Raw genomic sequence first — 23,721 nt, 5'->3', positions numbered from 1 at the left:
CATTTAAAAAAAAAAAAAAATCCTGTTTGTTTGTCTCCCTTATTCCAAAATCAGTCACTCAAGATCCTCAAATTGAATATCAGCATTTTTTGCTAAACAGAATATGTAGTGGTAAAAGTGTGTTTTTCCCCCTAGTGCAGTAGTTTTCATCATTTATGATTGCAGTGAAACTTACTGTTTGCCCACCATATACTAAAGACTGCTTTTTTAAAGACTGTGGGCCACAGACTACATGCTTTCAATAAAACATGATGTTTGATTTTACTGTAACAACAAGAAAATGTGTTTTCTCCAGTGTTTTATGACCATTTTACACCACATGACCATAATTACAGCCGCAGCTAACACATTTTACCACAAATGTTACCTGACTTCATACAAGGTGTCTGAGACTTTGAAATAAAGTTCCTTCATCTTCAGTAATGAGGTGAGGAAAAGGAAATTCAGGGAATTTAAACTCTTATCAGGTTGCCCTGGCATTCAAAAATTCTGTTGACTTTGTCAGAAAAATTGCATGATTGCAAAACAGAAGAGAAATAAAACCTAATAATAATGGCAACCCGAGTCTTGCTTTAAGTACGGACCGCTTGGCTTTTTTTTTGGCAGTTGCTAAGTAGCAAAGGTTGGTTACGCAGTTGATGATTTAATCTTTGAATTGATCCAGTCCACAAACTCAGTGACTCGTGTGTAGACGCCAGGCTTGTTCTTCCTTCCACACTGGTCGCCCCAACTCACTAAACCATAAACAGTGCTGGCATCGTTCACCTTACAAGTCAGCGGACCTCCGGAGTCACCCTGAAACCAGAATGTGAGGTGAAATATTTGTTTTGGGGTTTTCTTTTTTGTTTTTTGTTTTTTCAAGCAACAATTTCAGTACTTTGTATATATCGATTCCATCCACTAACCTGACAGGAATCCACTCCTCCCTGCAGGTGGCCAGCACAGAACATAGATATGTCCAGGACACTGCCGTAAATACCTTTTTCAGAGCACTTGTCTTGGCTGATTAGAAGCACGTTAGCGTGCAGTAGGTGGTTGGAACCGAGATCGGCTGTACAAATAATGCAATTAGAAATACAAGGTTAAGATTGTCATTACAGACAAAACACATCTCATATTTTAGAGGATTCCCTGAAAGTCAAAAACAAAAACATCTGATTTTAATATGAATTCCAAAAGTGGCCTTACATTGCTCTGTGGCACCCCATCCAGAGATGGTACATTCCTTCCCATCGGGCAGCTGGGCATCAGGGAGACAGGCCGCCTTCACGAACTGAGTCTCGTTGGCACAAACTCCATTGCTGCCGCTAAGTCTTAGCAAGCCTGAGAGCAGTTTGGACAAAAGTTATACAAATGATTCAAGTTAAATGTTTAACTCCAATGTTTTGGTGCCGCATTTTCTCGATGAGGATCACCTATGTCATTATAAGCGGCTTGTGAAGTCTCCCTGTAGCCCTCGTGTCTAATAGCCTCTTCAACTCTCAGCGTTTGCTCTGTCGGTTCCTCTGCAGACAGGGACAGGCCTCCCATCACAACCTGCAAGTCCTTGTTCTGCTCTCTGTTAAAAACAGAAGACACACTCTCAGCAATTCAACCAACAAACGCCTGCCCTCTCAAACTAGCAGTGCTAGCAGTTGGGCTCACACGCAGTGTCCAGCCGTCAGCACCCAGCAGCTGTCGATGAGGACCCCGCCACAAATGTGTGAAAACGCTTGGTTGCTGTTCTTTGGTCTCTCTTGTAAGGACACCTGCCAGGGAATCGCCCCGGGGTTGACCTTTAGACCACTGATAATTCGGGTGATGGCCTTCTTTGGCTGAGCCATCCCGCACGTGGAGAACAGCTGCGGCGCAGGGGTGGTGCTGTCAGGTGTGGTCGGCGCTGCGGTAGATTGTGAGGCCTGAGTGGGTTCCTCAGGAACGGTGGGCTCAGTCGTTGACGGCTGGGGCGCTGCGGTAGGTTCAACTGGTCTAGGCTGGAGTCCAGGGGCGTCGGTAGTTGGGTCCGTTGGGTCCGTAGGCTCCACATCTGTAGGCGACTCGTCTAATGGCAAACGTAGCGCAGAGTTAGTTTTGCTTGCAACACTCGCGTACAGTCCGGAATTTTTCCAAAGCACTGAGGCTGACCTGTCGGCTCAGGGCACTCTGACACATCACAGTAGTCCCACAACAACTTCTGGCCCCTCCTGAAGAAGCACCATGGCATCTTGTCTCCATCTAGGTTTCTGTGTCATTCAAAACATTGAAGTAAGCACCACGGCGTTCTCATCCCGTATGCATGTTTGCGATAAATCCCCACAACAGACCTGCAAAAGTTGTGAGGGCCAAGTCCGTCCTCTTCGTCGTAGGTGTTGAGGGGATCGACCCCGTTATCCAGAATGAAGTGCGAGTTCCAGTAGAGGCACTCGCGACCCTTCTCCGTCTCGCTCACATTGCCGCGGTATGACTCCCCATCATCCACGTAGCAGTCTTCTGGGCCTTCAAATTGCACAAAGAGGCAGTGTAGGAGTTATAATGATAAACATGTTAGCTGGGGATGAAGGAAATAATGCGCGGTACAGCATTTACCAATTTGGCAGAAATTTCCTGTGTAGCCTGGAGAACACTGGCATTCAAAGTTATTCCCGTCCCTGACGCATGTGCCGCCGTTTTTGCATGGATTGGGGTTACACACGGCAACTGTGGAGAAGAATACAGTGGGGCTTAAAAGCACACTTCAAATCAAGTGTACCATGAGATTTGTTATTAATCAACATTGATCCAGCACATAGAATGGATGTTATGGTTTTGGTTGATGTGGTTGGGATATGTAAGCAATGCTGTTGTTTTTCTCAGTTGAATGGTAGTTTCAAAATCATTTTTACAATTAATTGGAGGAAGGTAAAACTTGCCTTTGGTCAAGTGAAGTTAGTCAATTGGGTGCTGGGCAGGCAACCAAATTTGTATTATTTTTGAAACCAGGCCAGCCGGATGTGTTGGGTCATTGGCATGGGTGCCACCCACCCTCCCCCCATTCCAACTCAATGAAGAATTAAAAAAAAAAATGATTTTGAAGGCTGGATGTAATAATTTTCCTATAGGGGCGACGAACTGTCCATCTACTGTATATTTAACCATCCATGTTTGTGGGAAGTTTTGGGCTGCAAATATACTCCTATTGCATCAGCGATGCACTGTATACTGCACAGACAGTAGATCAAAACAAGATAAAAGAAAAGAAAAAGACCATGGATTTCTTTGGCGGGAAATAAAAAAAAAAAAACTCTGCTCACATGTTCTGCAGTCTGGTGGTAGGAAGGGCAGCTTGCATTTGCACTCAAAATATGGAGGAGTCGATGTCAACACACATTCACCTCGTCCGCATGTGCCTCTCTTGCAAATTTTCCGACCTGAGATGGTTTTAAAAGGCACATTGAACGTTTGCCCATCATGCAAAATAAATGTCATTGTTTAAATATTCATTAGTGTGATGGTTTGTTTGGTATTTTTATGCAGACCTTTCTCACATCTCCTTCCGTTGAAGTTTCTGGGACAGTCACACTTGAATTTTCCCCTCCCTTTGGGCTCACACTCCCCGTTGTTAAAGCAAGGGTTTGGGTTACACTGGCCTTGGAGAGACAACAGTTTAGGACCAGGACGTGTGAACATTAAACTTGTAGCTTTACCATTAATTGGTAATCCTACCGTGAAGCGGCTGAAGTTCAGCAACCCAATCTGAGTTCCCTTGGTCTTCGTCGTCGTCGTCATCACTAATCCTTTCCAGGATGCTGAAGAAGATGTCTGAAAAGGAAGGTGTGCCGCCATGTCTTTTCAAACGTTTTAGAGAGAGATGTGTAACTAGTGAGTCTGATCTTACCCTGAATTATTTCCTCAAAATCAATTTTGCTAGGCTTTCTTTGGCGATCGTGTTTGTGACGCACATGACGCCCACGATGTCCATGATGCCCATGAGGTCCATGAGGTCCATGATCGTCATCAAACCTATGTTCGTGTTTCTTGTTCTTTTTTGGTTTTAGCTGGTTCAATAATTAAACAGACCCGCGTAAAATAAACACACATGCAACAAAAAAAAAATACACATACAGAATGAGGTGACATTTGCGTTGTAAACACATGTAAAATATGCAGTGAATACATACTTCGGCAAGAGTGAGGAGGACTGCCAGGCAGACGAAAAAGAAGAGGAGCCTCAGGTTCATGATGGCAGGGTATGAGAGGACATCCAAAAGAGTGCGAGGAGAGAGCAATGTCTAGGCCATCACACGCTTGTTGTGTAGGTACACTAACCTTTGATTCACCGTGGGTGTCTGGCACCCATCTCTGGTGTTGACTCAGTATCATCGATTTTAACTCCATATTCATTATGATACCAGAATATTTCAGGGTAAATACTGTGTGTTTTGCACTGCCTGCTCGTATTAGAAACAACTTATAAACAAATAAACAACTGGTGAGAAGTTCCTCCTTCATCATTTTTCATGTTAAACATGATCAAAATGTCCTTCAGTCGGTTTAAGCATGCATTCAGAGATAAAGCGAAGGCTCAGAGAGTGTATTTGCAGGGCAAACTGTTTGTTTGAATCTCGACTTTGGATCTGCGTACACAATGCAAGAGGCACAGCTCAGGATGTGCAATGGCACAGCTTTCAAATCCTGAAAAATGGGGCAGTTTATTAAACATATAATTCATTTTGCAAAAATATATACAAATATCAATTGTTTAAAATAATACGTAGCTTTAATAGCTTTAAATCAGAAATTTACCATTTGTACTTCAGAGGAAATGAAGATTTAAGGTGCATAAAAAAATGGTTGAAAATGGTTAGCACAGTTGGTACTAATGTTCCCTGATAAACGATTCATCCATTATTGGAAATGTTTCTAGCAGATGCGAGATGTTTTAGGTTACAATTACATGGCTCGCTAATATGACAGGAACACTGTTGAAGCAGTTAATCCTCAAATTCTGAGATAATGTCCACATGTTCTCCTCTTGCATAAGGTCTTATACAATCATCATTGTGCCAACAGTCACTGGCTGGAATGACATTATTTATATTTCATTAAAACATTCCTATGATTGTTTATTGATTGTTGACAAACAAAACCACAATCAGGTTACAACACTAATGCAATGTTTAATGTATTTTTAGAGGAACGTGAGTCAAAACTCACTACAGTTTACAACTAATGCACACTTGCTATGTGTGTCAAGGAACTCCTCCGCAAATATTTCCATTGGCGCTTTCTAATCCGACATGGGCATGGGGGATGTTGGGTTACAGATCACAATAGGTCTGGAGTTGGTGCCGTTGTGGTCGTGGCCGGGACACAGTGCCAGGTGGAGGCAGTCGGAGAAGGTTCCTTCACAGTAGGAGTAGAGGGGCATCATGTCATCTGCGTCCAAGAAAGTCACCGATCCTGCGACAAAATTGCAAAACACCCCGATCCGACTGAACTGTTTTGTGACTGGAAGATGATGGGGCACCCCCCCGTGCCAGGCTGTGTATTTCCCATCAAAGAACTCCACGCACCAGGAATCATCCCCTCGACCCAGCCAGCAGTCCTCCGTGGAGCCCTTGCGGGGGATGGTGGGATAGGTGACGCCCAACTCCCAGTAGGTCTTCCCGGTCACGTCCATCTCCCAGTAGTGGAGACCACGGCTGTGCGCTTGCGAGCTGATGACGTTTAGGGTGGTGTCAAATCGCCCCGCGAGGTCAGGGAGCTGCTGCCACGTTTTAGTGTAGGTGGCGCTGTCACCGCTGGGAGAGACGACCAGCTTCGGGTGGGCCGTCTGTGGATCCAAATACATCACGCTGGAATCTGCAAAACACAGAAGTCTAATGCATCATCTATATGCGACCAGTCAAAAGTATGGACACACCTGCCTCGAGTGACAATCTACAATGTAAATAGTCATGAAAATGAAAAGAAAAACCATTAAATCAGTAACGTTAATGTCAAACTTTTGACTGGTCGTAGTAGTGTGTATATGTGTGTGTGTGTGCGTGTGTATAAATACACACAAAGATATATATTAATAAATAAAAGCCACGTTTGAAATAATTGTAAACTGACAACTTTTGATGAGTTTCCTGATGACAGGGGTCTGCGAGCTGATTAGTCGAAGCACGTCGTTGGTCAGACTGAGGATCTGCTCAGCTTTAACTTCATCCAGGTCGATACTGATTGGATCTGCTTTGTCTTGAACAACTCGCTCTCTGCAGGAGAAGTACAGGATGAATACTCAGCAGGAAATCAGTGGCTCCATGTTTCGTTTTCTTATAATTATTAATCATAAATTGATTCAATACCTGCTCATGTCCTCCAGGTCTTGATGCTCCATGGCTGATAAAAAAGACTGGAAAAATAAAAATAAATAAATCAAGACGGGATTATTCTGAGGGAAAAAATGTTTCCTGTTTTTTTTGGTTACCATTATATTGGTCTCTGTGACAGTCTGGTCCAGGGCCTCGTCAAGTGTGGACAGGTCCTGCTCTATCTCCTGGATCAGAGAACCGTTTCTTTCCATGAGTGTCTCCAAAGCAGAGGCAGCAGCCTTCTCCTCCATGTCCAGGTGGGACAGAGTGATCCTGAGGTCTTCATTCAGGACCGCATGCATCTCCTCATACCTCTGTACAATGCTCTGCCGTATCTCCATGGACCGTCTCTGAATCAGGAACAAGACGATAATAGCAAGTCCTACCACGACAGCAAGGTACAAAACCGTGTAGTGCACTGCATGTAAGAATAAATGCACTTAACAGAAATATAAAAGATTGTTTAAAAAAAAAAAAAACATGTGGACAACTGATTCAAATCATTCACAATTTCAACATAGCATACAAATTAGAAGTAGATGAAACAAATATTGCCTTCATGGGTTTTCAAATGCGTAAGGTATTCCCAGTAAAACCAAGGCAGGATTCAGTTCACTGCAAATTGAAATTAAATGATTGCCGTCCCAAGACTGAATCTCGTGCATCTGAAAATCTGCAGATTGCTGCAAACAGTACTGCGATAGAGGGGAGATCTAGTTAATGAAAAGTGAAATTAGATCACAGAATTCAGATTCATTAAGACTAAAATACAAAGACATTAGAAAATGGTGAAACTAAATTAATTAAGAAAAATTAGTGCAATCAAAGTGTACATTTTTTCCTAAGGTGTTAATGGAGGACAGAAAAGTCTTGAGCCTTGATTTGAAAGAATAAAATACCAGAAGCAATTGCTTTGTTGGACTGAATGCAACTTACTGTGATTGCTGATTGACGTGCTGACAGCTGCGTCAGTCTGTCTTTCACTGCTTGTCTTTGCTCCCTCAGACACTCTTGATTCTTTCTGATTGTTTCCTGCAGAGTGGGGCGCACACGCCACACAGTCAAAACAGCACAATGAACTGCAGCTAAGTACAGAAGTGGTTTGACACTTGACATGTTTTGGCACAAAGATCACTTCCAGTAGTGAACTTTAGCTGTAAGAACCGTTTGTCCCCCCCAGTATCTTTATGTAGTTTGCCACTATATAATCAAACAGGTAAACAAGTTGTTTCTCAGGGATTTTAAATGATCACTTAACAGGAGTGTTTTCTAACCCTGAGACAAACAACTCTTTGCTGCATTTGAAATGGCCTTTGTCAGCTTTGTTTTCCCTGTGGTGAAGGAAAAAAAATAGTTGTTTGTCTGAACAACAATAACAATAATACACTGTCTGACTATAACCCTCTTTGTCGATGAAATTGCATTGGCTATGAGTGAGTACATAAATAAACTTAAGATAGATTCCAAAACACGGGACGAGGTGTTAACATCCTTTGTGCAAGCACATGCAAAGTTCATTGGTGAACACTAAAAACAGCAACTGTTTGAATAGATTTAGTTTTAACACAGGCAAGTCAGTAAAATTGCATTAATATAAGAGCTGTAATTACAAAAAATGCACAGCCTCCCATTAATGATAGGATTGTATTTTCTTTAATGGCTGCGTTGGCAGTTATTTCCAACTAGCTGCATGCTTCATTGATTTCCTGCTGAAGTGTTCCAAAGTTCAGTCGAGCTGAAAATAACTGAAGTAATTTAAGCTTTTGTTTGCACCAAAAACAGTATGTGCTCACTGCTATGAAACAATAATTCCAACATAACACAAAGGCATTTTGCGTTAGGATGAACGGATAATTTGCAGCTCATGTTCCAGTAATAGAGTAATAAACCTGCAGACCTAAACCTGCTTGTTTTGTGTTGTTTTTTTAGCCCTCATTGGTTTGATTAACATTTTATGGCAATAGAAATATAAAGACTTCAAGCTAAATTTTTTTCTTTTGTTCTAGGCAGCAACAAGTATTGCAGTATGGAATACATATAGAATTGGAGTCATTAAAAGGTAATACAAATGAACTTAAATAATTAATGTAATACTTCTTAGTAAATCATGTTATCAAATAGTCTCGATCGTTCTCATATGGCTTTGACTTGATTACAGAAGACAGATTTGAAGAATCTGTTGTGGTGGCAAGACGGAAATTCAGATACTGAAGAAAAAGATTAGTGACGTTTTCAGATTTGTAGGGTGCATTCACAAAAAAAAGGAAAGGAAAGGAAACTTTCCTATATTCCACATTTATTACAGATAAAGTAAATTATTTCAATCTTTTTCCGTCTTAATCTTAGTTTACAGCTCATGTCAATCAAAAAAAAAAAGAAGTCCAAGGATATTCAAAGCACATGTAGACAACATTGTCAATATGATCAGGAGGGTTGGTCAGCCCCCTGAAGAAATGTAGAAATAACGATAGTAATAGTGGATTAATCTTTCTGATTATTATTATTATTTATTTTTAATTATTATTATTATTATTATTATAAATTATTATTATTTTTATTTATATATTTTTTTTAACAAAGAGTGTGTTGTTAGCCTTCTTGTGGAGGACAATCTGGTCTACTGTTCAGCTGAAAAGAGCTCATCTTGGGACGGTGCCAGTCAGAAATGTACAGTTTTCACTTTCTGATTTTCAATATCATGACCTGAAAAAAGATTGAGAACAAAAAAAAAGATCAGGAGTGTTTCATGCTGTGTAAGAAAAATAAAATGAACATTTTGAATTTAATCGTTCCATGAAACTTGATTTTTTTTAAATTTTTTTTTAGATGCACCCGTATAAACTATGCCTTCCAATTTCACAGCAGAATGCATTTAGTTATTATTTGCATTTATTTGTTCTGTAACCCTTTTCGTGTTTTAAAAACTGAATTTTACATTTTTCTGAGTTTGATAAGAATCAATGAGTACTCAACCGGAAGGAAGGAAAACTTTATTTACGGGTCTACAAAATGGTGGCATGCTTTGAAAAGTCGGTGATACAGTCGAAGCAGTTGTGGCTTATGAGTCAAGGTCTACAAGGCACAATCTGCTCTCATGTTTGTTTGTTTGTTTTTAATTCATGAGGGAAAATATATCATTCCGAGAATGTGATATTTCACCTATGTACTTCTAAAAACAGGTGTGAAGTGGGTATTATACAGCAAATGTGAAGGTCAATCAGTCCTTCAGACTGCTTTCAGCCTGTGGCTTGGTCGTGAAACCACTGTGCGATGCAAAAGAAAGAAAAACAAAGAACAGAAAGGAGGCAGCGGGTACCTTTGGTATAGCAGAGGGTCGCATGGTTCACGGTGATTTTAAAGCTTTATTGGCTTAGATTTCAATACAACAAATGGCAGTGTGGGTTTCTTCCTTATAAAACAGTATTCCCAAACACAGATGCATCCTACGTCGTTGTTTGCCGGGGATTTAAATGATCATATAGAGCTGTTCTTCCAATACATGTAACGGAGATGATCGAACGGTGGGTTAATGAGAGCCTGAGAGGAGAGATGCGTTCTTTCTGTCAGGGTCAGATGAATATTTGGCATGTACAGTTGACAGGAGCAGGGGGGAGACGGACAGCGTGAAGGTGCTTGGTTGATTCATTTCCACGTAGATCCAGCGAAACCGCCGGCGGGTCAGCTGACTGCTTCCCCCCCGCCCCGCGGTTTTCCCGTTTGTTTGTTTTGTTTTTTTTTAATTCAAAGACTCATTGAGCCGATTCTGACAAACTTCGGGCTGAAACCGTTTTCAGCCCAAGCGCAGGGAAGCTGACGCACGGGTCAAGCAACAAGCATGGACATTTTTTTTTTTTCTTCTCTCATAATGGCGCCATGAGCTTCTACTGTAATTTACAAAGTTCCACAGGAATCAGGAGCGAACAAATATTAGGAGGAAACAAGCAAGAGAGAAAGAAAAGCAGTTCCACTCGAAGCAAAGCAAGGAAACAAAATAAATAACGAGCGCAGTCAAACCAAAGAACTCGACCTGATTTGTCGTCCATTCCCATTCTTTGCCATTTTTGAACATGGAAAAGGCTCCAAGTCTTTCAGTCTCTTAACTGGGCAACCCATTCAGCTCAGAATGTCAGGAGGCCGGTGCAAAAACAAAACAAAAAACAAAACAAGTCCACTTCGCGGCTTCCTTGATTATGTCAGAATAAAACAATCAAAATAACAGAGGAAAAGGAAAATAAACAAAGAAGAAGGAAAAAAAAAATCTAAATCTAGATTACAGTTGCTGTGTGCTATCTGGATGAATGTACAGTATGTGCATGCTGCTCTGGGTTGCTAGAAGAGCTTGGCCCTCTTTTTCATGTCGTTGCGTTTCCACAGGGGAAGCCTGTCAAACTCCTGGATCTCCATTCCAAAGATGTCAAAGAACGTTTCAGGTGCTAAGTGGCGCTGGAAGGGAGAACAAAGGGGGAGAAAACAAAGGAGGGAGAGGGAGGGAGGGGTGTTTGTGGTTAGCACCCGGGCCGTGAAAAACGGGTCACGAGAAAAATGACAGGAAGCAATGGATTCTCTCCGCACATTCCGTTTTCGCACAAAAGCCGCCTCAATTGACACAACTGAAATTTGCTGCGGAACCGCAGTGGGCAGTCGGGCGGGAAAGCGATACCTCCAGTCGGGTTCTGTCCACGTCTCTCGGCAGTTTAGCTCTCCCTCTACTGGTTATCATGAGCATTTCATAGGGGTACACCTTCAGAGGGAGACACGCGTCAGTGCACACGTCACACCCGCATGCTGGTGTGAACTTTCAGTGAACACAAGCTTCAGCAAACATGATAAAAATATTTGGGATTTTCTTTTTTCTTTTTACAGTACTGCCTGTGACAGAGGGAACACTGGGTGGGAGAGCAGGTGCGTGACCGGGAATGAGGGGTGTTCTGCAGGTTCTGAAGGGGGGCTGGAGGGAGGGGGGTGCAGGGTGCTACATTGTGCACACTTTTTTTTTGGTGGAGACACGTGCAGTAGATAAGGTAAGGGCAGAACATGAAATCACTTTTGTACCATTGGAGTAATTTAGTGCAAACTAAAAACAGAACACCTGCGATATGGGCCAAGTAAATCCACACTGGAGCGACTGTCCCGGAAATAATTTGCACTTTTCCTTCTCTGAGGAACTAAATCTGTCTGTGCGGGAGGACACCCGAGTGAATGGTGGCTGTTTGTTTGGCTGAAATGCTCGAGAAAAAAAGCAACTTAAAGTTTTCTGTGGCCTCCGACCAACTCATATGCACGCAGTTGGAACAATCGGTTATATACTGCACAGTATATAGCGATATGAGTTGTTTGGATGACAGTCTGGGCATTGGATTCTCCACTGTATGCCGCATACAGTATCCAGCCACTTGAAGATCGAAGCTATATGCAGATGAGCATGGAGAAGCCGGCATGCTACAGCGCTGAGAGTGACTCGGCAGCTCCTGAAGCGGCATGCTTGAGTCAGAGAGCCGGCTGAGGTGGATGTTATCACCTCTGCGTGAAAAATAAAAAACGTCTTTGAGATCCAAATTTCTTCCACCAAGGTCCCAACAAGAGGATGGGGGTGTGTGAAACAAATTTCTCTGGTGTTTTGTTTCATCTGCGCTATCCGGGCCGACCTCTTTCTTCGGCGCACTGTTACGGTAGGCGTGCTGCTCATAATGCGTCTCTTTTCTTACGGATTAAAATACGCTTAAGGGAAAAAATACTGAAAACTATATAGATTTAGAGCAATATATTTTTTTTTTATGTTGATATTACAATGTTGTTGTCATCAGTACAAAAAGAAGAAGATACTTGCTTTTGGTTCCAACATATTAGGCATAGATACTCCCCTGTCCATCCTTGCAAGTGCTGCACGGCCATCCTTAATGTGCTAAAGAATAGAACATACACAAATGTAATATAGCGGAAGGGGGGTGGGGACTGCAGGGTTAATGGCAATGAGTCTGATGTCCACCACTGACAGCGGGCGTGGTTTTCACTAGATGGATCAAGTAGCTTGGATACTGTTAAGTATCATTCAATGTCAAAAATATCGAAGATGGGCAATCGTTTGAATGTTCTGACTGAGCATCTCTTTAGTTTTTTGCCTACCGTGAATAGACTTAAATGTGACATTTAGCTTGAGTCATGACACTGGTAAAAAAAAAATAAATAAATAAAAAAAAATAACACACACACACACAATGCACACACAGAACAAGACAACAGGCGATGATCACACATTGCAGTTACGGCACGCGTGTTCAGCTACTGGGCAGTGCGCGTTTGCACGCTTAGAGGGTGCTGCGCCGCACGCCCTGTAGTTGACATTGAAACCAACAGTGTTGCAAGCATGTAGCAGGAGTGGAGAGTGTGCATTCAAGGGTGAGGTGTGTCTTTCTAACCCATGGGCAGGCAAAGTATGTGGTGCAAGGTGAGGCGGCGGCATGCCATGTGGAAAAGCAGATGAGAGACATACCTGAAACTCTGCAGGACAACATGGGACAGAAAATGAGACTCACAGTTAATGGTTTGCGCGGTAAAAAAACTGCCGTCTGGCTCCTACCAACAACACTGCTGTCCCTGACCACCGCGTGAGTCAATATGCACGCGTACCAAAGAGCGCGTTCATTTATGTACAAGTAGCGAGGCCGATGCTGAATAAGTTCTGGCGATATGCTGGTAAGAGAATTGCTCGTGCGTTCCTGGTTTTAGGGTTGCAGCTCTCACCTCTGCCTCCTCCACACATGTCACTGTAACTGTTGTACTGCGTGAAATCCGTGGACTGGGGCTGTAGTGGGACACAAAAAGCAGAACCTCAACAGTAGCTCTTTGACATACCATGACTGAATTAACCGATATTTAGAATAAATGTTTAAACAATTAATACAAAAACGGATTAGTTCTGTATTATTTTAATACAACAAACACAAAAAAAAAACAAAAAAAAAACAGTATAACTATATATAGTGACTATAGTTAATATACTATACAATAAGTATAACAGTATAAAAAAAATCCAAAGGGCTTCTTCCTCAAGGATTCAAAAATAACTAACTAACTAACTAACTAAATAAGTAAATAAATTAAGCAAGAATGCCTAAATATTTACATTTATACATTTTTAAAGTCACAGCCTGAAATTTGAGAGGAGAGCGAGCGCTCACCCGATGCAGCCCATTGCTTCTGTAACCCGGCAATGAGTTTGTTTTCGTTGGAGATGTCGGATCTGAAAACATGAACACGGCCAGTTATTGCCTACGATCACGACTGAGAAAGGGAGTCAAATCCAGCGAAATGACCAGAAGCAAATTAGCGATTCACATGCTGAATCAGACTCCCGGTCCGCGTTTCGGTCGCGTGACGAGCTGTGCGGGGTTTATCGGGGAGGACGGTGTCCAGCGGAGCCTTTCCTTACCTCCGTCACAGTTGCTTTGCTTGGGGTCGTAGCGCTGAGCAGAGAGGCTGCGCGAGTGACGATCCCTAATCTGCTCCTTCTCCATCTCCTCCTTCAGGATGAGCTTCCCCAAACCAGACTGAATCTGCACACACACACACACACGCGCACAAATATATCAACGCCACTGAAGACCGAGAGTGCACCAGCATGATGGTGGTCGGCGGCCACTTTATTAGGTAAAACGATCAATCGCCTGTGAACACTAGTAGATCATCGACCAATTGCATTGCAGCAACTCAATGCATGCAGGTATGTAGATGCGAAGTCGACAATTTGCTGAAGTTCGAATCCAGCATCAAAGGGTACATGATGAAGGTGCTTGGGAAGGATGTATTCAGACAGCCCACTCTCTGTTCCTCAGCAATACATTTAAAGAAGTACAGTATGAAATACTTCCCAGACAGCATTGGACACCTCATGTTATGAACAAAATTGATCCTAATAGATCGCCCTTATGCTTGAAATGTAAATTGACAAGTGGGACATATATAAACACTGTTTCTAGGACTGTCTAGGGTCTGGTCATGTAACTCAGTGGTACAAAGACATTTTTAAGAGCTTTTCCTATGGGGAGACTAATTAAAAGGAAATGACAACACTTTTAATTTGTCATCCCTTTTTTTTTGTTGTTGTTGTTGTTTGAACAACTTGTGGTTTGGACCACTATTGAATTATGTATGTTTATATGTATTATATGCTACAATTTGCTACAATTCTGAAAACAAAATAGAGTATGATTAATAATAAATAAATAAAAAGTGGGGTGAGGGTTCTAAGTGACTTTCAACACTGTTTGGTTCTTGGAACAGAGAATGAACCAGGAAGCCAAACAACCACTGAAAACAGCATCTCTGAACACGACCTGAAGCAGCCTAAGTTAACGAATAAAGTGGCTGGTGAGAGTATTTTTACAGTCCAACTGTACTCTCACTCTAACTCTCACTGACCTTGCTGAGATGTTCTTCCTGGAGCTGTTTCCTTTTCAAGGCCTCTTCTTCCTCCTCTTCTCTGGATCGTCTCCTCCCCTCCGACCCTGTCAGCGCCGCGGACAGGCACAGAAGTGTTACAAGAACCATCACCTCCCCCCGGCCATCCAGACCCAGTGCGTGAAATAGGAGACATACATGCTTTATCAGAACAATTTGAACATGAAATGCTTGAATTCAGACAGTTTATCACAGGGTGGGCGAAGGGTGCGAGATGGATGGCGACTTTGGCTGTGGAGCAGTGAGGAACACGCACAGAGTGAATGAGTAATAGGTGGGCAGGAGAACACAAATGTCAGACAGAGACGACGAGACAGAAAACAAAAAAAAACAATAAGGGCTGGTTGGAGTATTTTTCTACTCCGACATGACAGATTGCTCCCCTTCAATACTCATGTCAGGACGTTACGGAGCGGCAAAATACACAGACGGCACAATGTACAACAGACGAGACAAAGTGGGTTTGAAGTCAGTCTCAGTTATCTCTGTCCGAGTCATTTGTGGCACTACCGCGTCTCGCTTGTGCAAACCGTAATGTGCGACAGGTGAAGGAATGAGACGGACGTTGGCCCCAAGCAGAGAATTAAAATGGCAAAGAAAAAAACGATGACACCTACGTTCTGTGCAGAGCCCCAGACATGACATTGGAGGAGGAATAAAAATAAATTGTGGCCACAACATAGATATAATGTGCGCACAAAAATGCTAATTTGTTCCCACGGAATACTAATTTGTGGCCACAAAATAAATATAACATGCACACAAAGTACTTATTCGTACCCACAAGATAATCTGGGGCAGTCTGCTGACGGCAATTCAAGTAAACTATTCAACACAAGCCGAATTAAACAACTGTCTAAATATATCAACAAGATATTGACAAGAACATAATAACAAAAGACACTTAGATTAAAGACATCATGTATGCTATTGCAGTTTCTTGGTGGTTTTTTTTGCATACCTCATACCTATTTTCGTGGCCATAAATAAGTACTTTGTGGGGACAAATTAGTATTTTGTGTGAACGTTATATCAATATATTAAAGCCACAATTAATTTTCCCCGCCATGTCATGTCTGTGGCTCCATAATTTTGTGGAAGCAGAACGCAAAAAACAAAATACAGTGGCGCCCAAAAAGCTTTGGGGTTGAAGCGGGGATGCAGTTAAGCTTCTGCCACAGCGAGAGGGTAGAAATCAAAAGACTCAGGTAATGGTGAGTGGCCTCGCGCTCCCCGGTAGGAGGTAGCAGTGCCGACATGCCTGTCGGGAGCCTACTGTACCTAACGCAGCCAGAGAGCAGGGCCACTGGCTGCCCTCGCTCCGCGAGCTGTCATCCAGAGAGGGAGCATGGGCAGCAGGGAAGGTGGCCGATCTGATGATGTCATCAGCAGACTTGCTTTGGCACGCTACGGCGGCTGTATCTAGGGTTGGCAACCATTGGGACTGAGCTTTCATCGTGGTGCTCCAAGCTTCACCCGCAAGTTTGCGTCATTAAGAAATTTTGAGCCTGGTCACCCATAAAGTATCCCGTGTAAAATCACATCTACCCTTCCTCAAATTTTAACAAATATTGGGAATTTTAACAAATATATTATTATCTTTAATATATAATGTCAAGTCCTTCCAACTATATAAAAAGATGGACGGAGCTTCCAGTTTCAAAGAGCAAGCCAACCTGAAACCTGCATTCTATCATTTGGCCAACAGGAGCCGCCAAAGCTGGTTGCAAAAAAAACTAAAAATGGTTGGCTGTCAATTTATACCGTTAAGAACAGGCGAGAAAATAAATGTGGATTAGAATTCGGCAAACAAGCTCTAATGTCCATTTTGTCTGATTCATTGAAGTTGTGGGCTAACGTTTAGTCGTCAACTGTAGTCGACTCACAGGTAGATGGGTAAGCCGGCCAGACGCTGCACTCAAACTTAAACCATTGCTCACCTCCGGCACCACCCGCACATCCAAATGTGCAACTTTCTGCTTTCGAAAGAGACCAGAAGACGCTCAACATGGCGGCGACCGTGACTGACTTGAGCTCTTGGCTTCCGGGTATTCGCAAAACAATGGGTCACCTCAGGAAGACTCCATCCACCTTTATATATAGTCAATGGTCTACTGTAGTCTTCCTCCACTCTTGGCATAACCCAAAAGATCCTTACAAGTACAGCACAAGTATAGTAATATTTAGTAAATACTGCTATATTCTTGTATTATTAAAAAAGGGGGCGGGGGTGTAACTTTAAGAGATGTGTTTGTTTGTTTTTTTTAAAAAGAAGAAGGTGCATTAACATTTACTTGTCACAAGTGTGTGAAAACACCATCATCTCCCGTTTCTCACTATTATGACTTATTCAGAAATGGTCAAGTGTGGTGAGGGACCAGCTACAGGACAGACAGAGGAAGATTGAAGACAGACTTCAAACAGTGCTCATACAGTGACACTGGAGGGTGACTACATGGTCAGATGGATACAATTATGCTTGACTAACAACAAACTGGCACAAACTTTAGTTCCACTAAACTGAGAAATACTTTAAAGTCATACAGTTACTTTTCAAATTCTCGATCATCATCAAAACATTATGTGAAGAGTGGAAAAGTACCGTGTTGTTTGTAGATGGGTGGTTTTCTGTAGATGTTGCTCCCCTGGTCTGAAAATATTCAAATAAAAACAATGGAGTAATAAGTGATAATAATCAAAATAAAAATACATCTAAGTATTTTTTTTTAAAGCAGGACAAGAGAAATTTGCCCTTTTTCCCGTCAAAAAAAATTCTGCTTTGTTGGGAACGATAGATGAAATTAGGGCAAAAGCTGATCGGTGTAATGACTTAAGAGACAGAGGAAGACAAATGAGAGAAAGAAATTTGGAAATTGAGAAACTTGTAAACTCAAAACATTGAGAGAGAGGAAGAAAGAGGGGATGAGCAGTGACAGGGTGCGCTCCAGCTCCTACCTGGGAGATGGAAATGTTTAGGGGTCTGGGAAAGAGGCGGGGTGATGGGCCGGCTGTCGGGCCTGAGTGGGAGAGGGGAGCTCCGGCCACTCGGTGGGTCGGTGCCTCCAGGGGAAGAACCAAGAACAGAAGATAAGCAGGGACACGAGAGGGGAACCACAGTGTGCACACTGCAACACAAAGGGAACCAACCAGGCCGCTGTTTGGAGAGCGGCGAGGACGTCGGGGTCGGACTTTTGACGGATGAGGTTAATGACGCTACACAAGAAAAACATCAAGCGTGTCCCAAATCACATACGTCTGTACTAATTACTTAGTATTTTTGAGTGGTCAAGCGTGCAAAGTGCTTGGAAAAATAGACACAGCACAACAGACTGGATAGTTGGCATAGTAACTAACCAATGTTAGCAACAGCACGGTTTAACTGCCGCATACGAAAAACGTTTATCTTGTTTTTACCATTTTTGCTTTTTTTTTTTTACTCATGTCCAAAGTGTATGACTGGCAGTGGAGAACGCTAAATGCGTCAACATTTGTGCACTATACATATGAGTGTGCTGCATTAGAGTGAACTAATTGTAAGTATTTTAATGGGTGTATGTGATTTAGGACACGATTCTACCATATAAGTCTTCTGAAATGCTAGAATTTTATTTAAAATCCCAATCTAATCCTGGCAAGGGAAAAAATAAATAAAAATAAGTTAGGAGACTGTCAGGCATGAGTGGTGGATTTGGATTAAAGCTATCCCTTAAGTGCATGCAAAGCTGTGAAACCCAAATGGAGAGAGTATTCAGCCACTTAAGCAGAGGCTGTTGCACCTGAACAAGTCGTGATGGTCTTGAAAGAGATGGGAGCCTTTAATGCATGGATTCAAACTGAGGCTGGGGGTGTGGACCATTCAGGTTGTGTCAGTGAGAGTCATGCATCCAGAGCAGCGACAGATGGGGATGTGACAGGAAGTGGAATTCCCGGAGGGCGACATGGCGCGTTGCCTTGTTTGGGGCAGCGTGGAGGAGTGGAGCGGGGCCCTTACCTTGGCTATGGGGGAGGAAGTGGTGTCTGAAAGGGGAGGTGGGGCGGGAGTCATTATTTCTGGAGCCCACACTGTTACTGCAGAGGGAGGAGCAGAGCTTCTGCATGCCTGTCAAAGCCTCTGCAGGGCGGAGGGGAGTCAGACAGGGGGGGTAGGGGGGGGGACAGAACCCACCGGGAGCAGGCGGCAGGCGTGGATGAATCAGGGAGGTGAGGAGGTAGAGGGCAAAAGGAATATATACAGGGATCAAATGTCAAGAAATAAAACCCTCAAAGTAAGATATAAAGTGAAAAGTGGGGAAATAAGGTCAAGTTTTGGTCTTTGACAGCAAAGCGAGGTTGTTTGACTTTGAGCTTGTCGAAAGTTTTTTTTTTTTTCTTTCTCAAAACAACTTTATACAGGACGAAAAATCAATGACTCGACAACCCAAAGCCAAAGCTCACCTTAATAGTGTACAAGCACATCAGTGGGGGAGAAAACAGAACCCCAAGTTGAGGAGTTTGTGACTTGCATCGTTCCAAACGACAAGTACGACATACCTGGCCGGTGAAAATGCTGCGGGGATCGCGACAAGGTGGGAGTGTAACCATGCCGGTTATAAACAGGTGATCCTATGGAGCCCTGGCTGGTGGAGCGCTGGAGGATGCGTTCCCTTCGGTCATAGGAGCCCTAATCAAATGGAGAAAAAAACACTCACGGTTACAGAAACGTCCGGTATGACTAGTGGAAAACAACAAGACAGCATTGAAAGGCTGTAGGACGGCGCATGTACTCACTTCACTGGGCAGGGTCGGCGACATGTTTCTTGAGGGCTGGAAGTTCAAACAAGTTCAATTTATTCTCCAGGAAAACGCCTCAGTATTTCTCGGTAATATCTGCCGCTTCGGATTAGCAGGCTTTAAATAAAACCTGGCTCCGGCTCTACCCCCCCCCTCGCCATTAAGGATCATTTATCATCATCAGCACGTGGCAACGTAATCTTACCTTGTCATCGGGCAAGGGGGAGCGCTCCCTCCTGGCGGTGTGGAGCTGCGAGGGGGGAAACAGAGGTTCAGCGGCGCGAGCGAGACTTTTATCACGGCGCGAGGAATCAGGTTCGAGAGGGCAGCTCGGCAGGGCGGAGGGTCACACGAGGAAAACCTTCCTTCTCTGGACTCACAAGGCCGTAATGCAGGGGTGTCAAACGTACGGCCCGTGGGCCGGATCAGGCCCGCAAACTGTTTTTTTCCGGCCCGCGAGATGATGTTGTAAAATATAAAAACTGCAATTTATCAATGAAAGAAAGTGCCGTTCTAAATGTGTCCACATGGTGTCGCAATATCGTTTCTGCTTCGCAAACAAACTCAATACTTGGGGCTGAGCAAATCGGCACAAGCACAGCAACTCAAAGATCCCATTTGCTACCCTCATTGCCCCAGAACGTCTCCTATTGGCTGCCCTCATTTCCCCCAAAATGTCTCTGTCGAAACAGACAAAGCTGATGCAGGGCAGTGTTGCCAACTGGGTGACTTTCTCCCCCCCAAAAAGTTGCAATTCTCCTCATAGCGACTTTTTTTTTTTTTTTTTTTTTTTCAAACGCGACTAGCGACAACTCTAGCAACTTTTCCTGGTGTTATTACGTTGCGATCAAGTGCAAATGGTCAATTATGCAAATTAGACGATGACATCATTTGGCAACTTCTAGCGACTTTCAGGACAGCCAATAGCGACTTTCCTTACTGAGGAGTTGGCAACACTGATGCAGAGTGCAAAGAGCTCAAAGAACACGAACGAAGTAAAAAAAAAAAAAAAAAAAAAAAAGAAAACATCTGTAAGTTGATGTTATTTTTACGTTATTATTACCATACCATCATTTTACCGGTCCGGCCCGCTTGGGAATAGATTTTCCTCTATGTGGCCGGTGAACCAAAATGAGTTTGACACCCCTGCTGTAATGTGTGCATCAGGCTGGTGTGCATGCAGGAAAAACAAAAACAAAAACAACAAAGAGAAACAAAGGGGCATGCGGCCCGCGGCGCTTTACCTCTCCCACACTCTCTCGTCTCTCCTCTTTCTCATCCAGGGAGGTGGTGTACAAGGGTTCATAGGTAATGAGATCGGGGCGCTCAATGTCATAAATGGCTTTGACTTTTGGAATGGCAGCTAGGTCTCTGTAATCAAGGATCTCATTGTCTACTTTTGCCTAGGGAGACAAACAAAGACATACATGCGCGCGCACACACGCAAACAAACACACACACACACACACAGGGGTGAAACGGAGATTACTACAACAAGAAAGGCTCTACTCCAGGGCAAGAGGAAACGTTCAGTAGCAGGGAAACTCAAGGTTCTTGGCTTTTTGCAATGCAATGGGGTTCAGGAGGCGCGTCTTACATAGATGGTGTGACCCGGTGAGCCAGGTATGCTTGAACCAGGTCGGGAACAAATACTCTCGGACGACGACCTCGTAGGCTGCAAGAGAGGACACACAAGACGGTTGTCAGTCAGTTGTGACGCCGAGCTTCGGCTGGCACGACAACGTCACATTTCACCCCCCCCCCTCCCAATATTATGTGTTACTGTATGAGCGATGGGTGAGTGGGAGAGGGAAGGAGGGAAGGAGGGAAGGAAACCCGCTCGCTGTTTATCGTTCAACAAGTACATGGGAGTTTTTTGTTTTGTTTTGTTTTGTTTTGTTTTGTTTTGTTTTTACAAAAACACCAACATGTCATCTCCGTGATTAGGTCATTCATTTGCAAATGTGCAAAGTGAATGAGTGCTCGGCGGGCTCTTCACAATCTCATGCCTGTTTGAGGGGAACGAACAGCGGCAGGTCTGAATGTGGCGTCGTTTATGAGCTTTTCACCTTAAATACGGGGAATTGGGTTTGGAAGCGCGTCGCGGCGCACGGGCGGGCGGGCGGGCGAAAACTCCGCCCCCCTTTTGTCTCATGCACCGTTGGTATGAGCGGTCGCCTGTGAGGCGTTCAAGGACAAAACTGGATGGCGTCATGGGGGACACACAGGGAGTGCACTGCAGGCCGCCTCCAGCAGAGGGCGGCGTGCAGCGTGTCACACGGCGGGGAAACACAGGATGATTTGCCATCTCATAGCCAATAGTGAATACAGTACCTGCCTTTGTGTTTTTTGGAGGAATAAGAGGGACGGAGGCAACAACTGTGGAGGAAGGGGAGAGGGGGGGTTCACAGGACATTGCACAGGGGTCACGCCACTCCGAGCCCAACTCACCGCCTCTCTCACACACACATACACGAGCTCACAAAAGACCAAACTCTCCACATGTAAAAATGCACAGAGACAAGCAGGTTGTTGTTGTTGTTGTTGTTGTTGTTTTGTGCAAAAGGGAAAACACGGTTAAGCAACGCGGCCTTGCTGGACATTGGAGGTGAACCACATCGGGGGATTAGGAGGGGGAAGTGGAGCAGTGGCGGTGGCGGCAGGCGTCAACACCGTCACGCAGACGTGCGTGAACAGGTGCGCACTTTCAGTCGAGACGAAATCAAGGACAAAGAAGTCGGGGAGGCCCGAAATTCCTACCCGCTCCCTGTGTCTCTCCTCCGTCCTGGTGGTGATCTTGCAGCCTGGATGCCAGACTGTTGACCCTGGGGAAGGAATGCAAAGTGTGCATTTGCATCTGCTGCAGACAGTGAAAAGTTACAAAAGCACGTTTCCCCCAAACTAAATATTTATTTAGTTTAATTTCTCGCTGAGACGTTTTTAAAATGCTCCGCTGTGAAAACTACATTTTTAATGGTGCTCATAAATCATATTTTTTCTTGTTCATGTCAGATTTACTAATAAAAAAATCTATATGAAAAAAAAAAGTTTAGCAATGATGTAGTATAATGAGCTCTGCACAGAAGTCATCGACATCTGTGACTCTACTAGAAATATGAGAGCTATATATTTCACTATGGCTCATATGGCTTTGTATCTTCCAACAGGCAAAGGTTAACGCAACACTTTCGCCACTGCAATGTACGATGCAATCTGCTGCAACTTTGGATCATTCGCAGGCAGGAAACAGAGGTTCAAATAAAAAACAAACAAAAATCTTATATATATAAAAAAAAAAAAAGAAGACAGAAGATGATGCAAGCAAAGGCTGAAACATCTGCAACACGTGCGCCTCCAGGCAAGTCTGAGTGGCGCAGCTCCACCAAAAGCAACCAATAGCAACGCGGTGACGGGTTTCGGTGCAACGGCGGGCCGGTTCGTCTACCTTGCAGATACATCTCCTCTCCCTCGGTGAACATCTGGTTGCACCGGCTGCATCGCGCACAGCTGGGGTGGTAGTGTTTATCTCCAGCCTGTGAGGAGGGGAAAGAGGGAGAGAGTGGGGGAAAAAAAAGAATGAAAAAAAAAAAAAGAACACAATTGCACAAAACAGTCTTGACAGCACGAGAAAATGAAGATCAGTGGTGCTGCGAGCGGAGCCGGCGCTGCAGCTCCCAGGAAATGAAGCCAGTGTTCCGCTTGTTCTCGTCTACTTTTCTTTTCTCCCCCCCTCTCCCCCCCCCGCCTTCAGGAACAACCGCTGATGAAACCGCGGCTCCGGCAGCAGCGAGTACGAGGAGCAATTTTTGCGAAACTGATCTGCGGGATTTTCATTCTCTCCTTCATGCGTGCCTTTTAAAAAGATGCCTCTGAACGAATTTCAGCGAAGAAGGCATCCCGCTCCCGTTGACACTCGACGGAGGGAGAATTCATGGAAAGGGTAAAAGGGACTGACAAAGCCAACCTGACTTTTCCATCATTGCATTCCGGCGTGAATTTGCCATTTACGCGCGGATGCGAGATGCTGAGGAGCGGCGCTTATGGAGTCTTTGCAGCTTTGACCGTCGGTGATGAACGCAGCGGCCTCCTCCATGACATCTCGGCTGCCGAGTGTCCACTCAGAGACGCGGCGCTCCCGACTGACGCTTAGCGGCAGTACCGCGGCGCCTCCCACCCA

At 43.9% G+C, this 23,721-nt stretch overlaps 3 protein-coding genes across 16 annotated transcripts in view; all 3 read right to left on the bottom strand.

Annotated features, from left to right (window-relative positions):
* Nucleotides 1–284: 284 nt before the first annotated feature.
* Nucleotides 285–4,290, bottom strand: LOC142883803 (factor VII-activating protease). The gene is made up of 13 exons (XM_076019037.1): nt 4,137–4,290; nt 3,854–4,013; nt 3,682–3,777; nt 3,495–3,605; nt 3,270–3,386; nt 2,566–2,676; nt 2,304–2,475; nt 2,125–2,222; nt 1,645–2,041; nt 1,416–1,558; nt 1,189–1,323; nt 906–1,051; nt 285–795 (listed from the first exon to the last, which is right to left on the bottom strand). The coding sequence occupies exons 1-13, from the start codon at nt 4,194–4,196 to the stop codon at nt 628–630; spliced, it is 1,914 nt and encodes a 637-aa protein (XP_075875152.1). The 5' UTR covers nt 4,197–4,290; the 3' UTR covers nt 285–627.
* Nucleotides 4,134–7,770, bottom strand: LOC142883804 (putative E3 ubiquitin-protein ligase TRIML1). Of its 2 annotated transcripts, XM_076019038.1 has the most exons (5): nt 7,254–7,770; nt 6,434–6,667; nt 6,312–6,358; nt 6,076–6,218; nt 4,134–5,820 (listed from the first exon to the last, which is right to left on the bottom strand). In XM_076019038.1, exons 1-5 carry the CDS (start codon nt 7,431–7,433, stop codon nt 5,246–5,248), a joined length of 1,179 nt encoding a protein of 392 aa, XP_075875153.1. In that variant the 5' UTR covers nt 7,434–7,770; the 3' UTR covers nt 4,134–5,245. The 2 variants fall into 2 exon arrangements, with proteins under 2 accessions (XP_075875153.1, XP_075875154.1); XM_076019039.1 differs by lacking the exon at nt 7,254–7,770 and having other exon boundaries at nt 6,434–7,029.
* A 1,889-nt stretch (nt 7,771–9,659) lies between these two features.
* Nucleotides 9,660–23,721, bottom strand: part of ablim1a (actin binding LIM protein 1a) — a 42,040-nt gene continuing 27,978 nt past the window's right edge. For 2 of the 13 annotated variants that reach the window (XM_076019006.1, XM_076019010.1), the window contains exons 7-22: nt 22,990–23,077; nt 22,305–22,369; nt 21,142–21,219; nt 20,789–20,947; nt 19,750–19,794; nt 19,542–19,577; nt 19,305–19,434; nt 18,766–18,885; nt 17,730–17,834; nt 17,377–17,424; nt 16,056–16,244; nt 14,736–14,821; nt 13,747–13,870; nt 13,496–13,557; nt 13,059–13,119; nt 12,212–12,815 (exon numbers count right to left, since the gene is read on the bottom strand). In XM_076019006.1, coding sequence (XP_075875121.1) covers nt 12,565–12,815; nt 13,059–13,119; nt 13,496–13,557; nt 13,747–13,870; nt 14,736–14,821; nt 16,056–16,244; nt 17,377–17,424; nt 17,730–17,834; nt 18,766–18,885; nt 19,305–19,434; nt 19,542–19,577; nt 19,750–19,794; nt 20,789–20,947; nt 21,142–21,219; nt 22,305–22,369; nt 22,990–23,077 — 1,647 coding nt within the window. In that variant the 3' untranslated portion in view covers nt 12,212–12,564. Of the gene's footprint in view, nt 10,761–10,977; nt 11,059–12,144; nt 12,816–13,058; nt 13,120–13,495; nt 13,558–13,746; nt 13,871–14,735; nt 14,822–16,055; nt 16,245–17,376; nt 17,425–17,729; nt 17,835–18,765; nt 18,886–19,304; nt 19,435–19,541; nt 19,578–19,749; nt 19,795–20,788; nt 20,948–21,141; nt 21,220–21,878; nt 21,924–22,304; nt 22,370–22,989; nt 23,078–23,721 lie in introns of those variants that run through there. The other 11 variants (XM_076019019.1, XM_076019018.1, XM_076019007.1 and 8 more) reach the window with 11 other exon arrangements.

Source organism: Nelusetta ayraudi, unplaced genomic scaffold (assembly GCF_046127955.1).
Source record: "Nelusetta ayraudi isolate G7.1 ecotype Tasmania unplaced genomic scaffold, CSIRO-AGI_Nayr_v1 ptg000008l, whole genome shotgun sequence".
NCBI lineage: Eukaryota > Metazoa > Chordata > Actinopteri > Tetraodontiformes > Monacanthidae > Nelusetta > Nelusetta ayraudi.
This window is presented reverse-complemented; position numbering and strand designations above follow the sequence as displayed.

What these genes read in the sequence shown, in the direction of transcription:
- LOC142883804 (XM_076019038.1), bottom strand. Translation starts at nt 7,433, where the DNA reads ATGTCAAGTGTCAAACCACTTCTGTACTTAGCTGCAGTTCATTGTGCT. An exon ending in GACCTGGAGGACATGAGCAG is followed by an intron (nt 6,219 to 6,311) that starts GTATTGAATCAA and finishes CTTCTCCTGCAG; the next exon opens with AGAGCGAGTTGTTCAAGACA. An exon ending in CAGGAAACTCATCAAAAGTT is followed by an intron (nt 5,821 to 6,075) that starts GTCAGTTTACAA and finishes TGTGTTTTGCAG; the next exon opens with ATTCCAGCGTGATGTATTTG.
- LOC142883803 (XM_076019037.1), bottom strand. Translation starts at nt 4,196, where the DNA reads ATGAACCTGAGGCTCCTCTTCTTTTTCGTCTGCCTGGCAGTCCTCCTC. An exon ending in TCCTCCTCACTCTTGCCGAA is followed by an intron (nt 4,014 to 4,136) that starts GTATGTATTCAC and finishes TTATTGAACCAG; the next exon opens with CTAAAACCAAAAAAGAACAA. An exon ending in ATGGGGTGCCACAGAGCAAT is followed by an intron (nt 1,052 to 1,188) that starts GTAAGGCCACTT and finishes TTATTTGTACAG; the next exon opens with CCGATCTCGGTTCCAACCAC.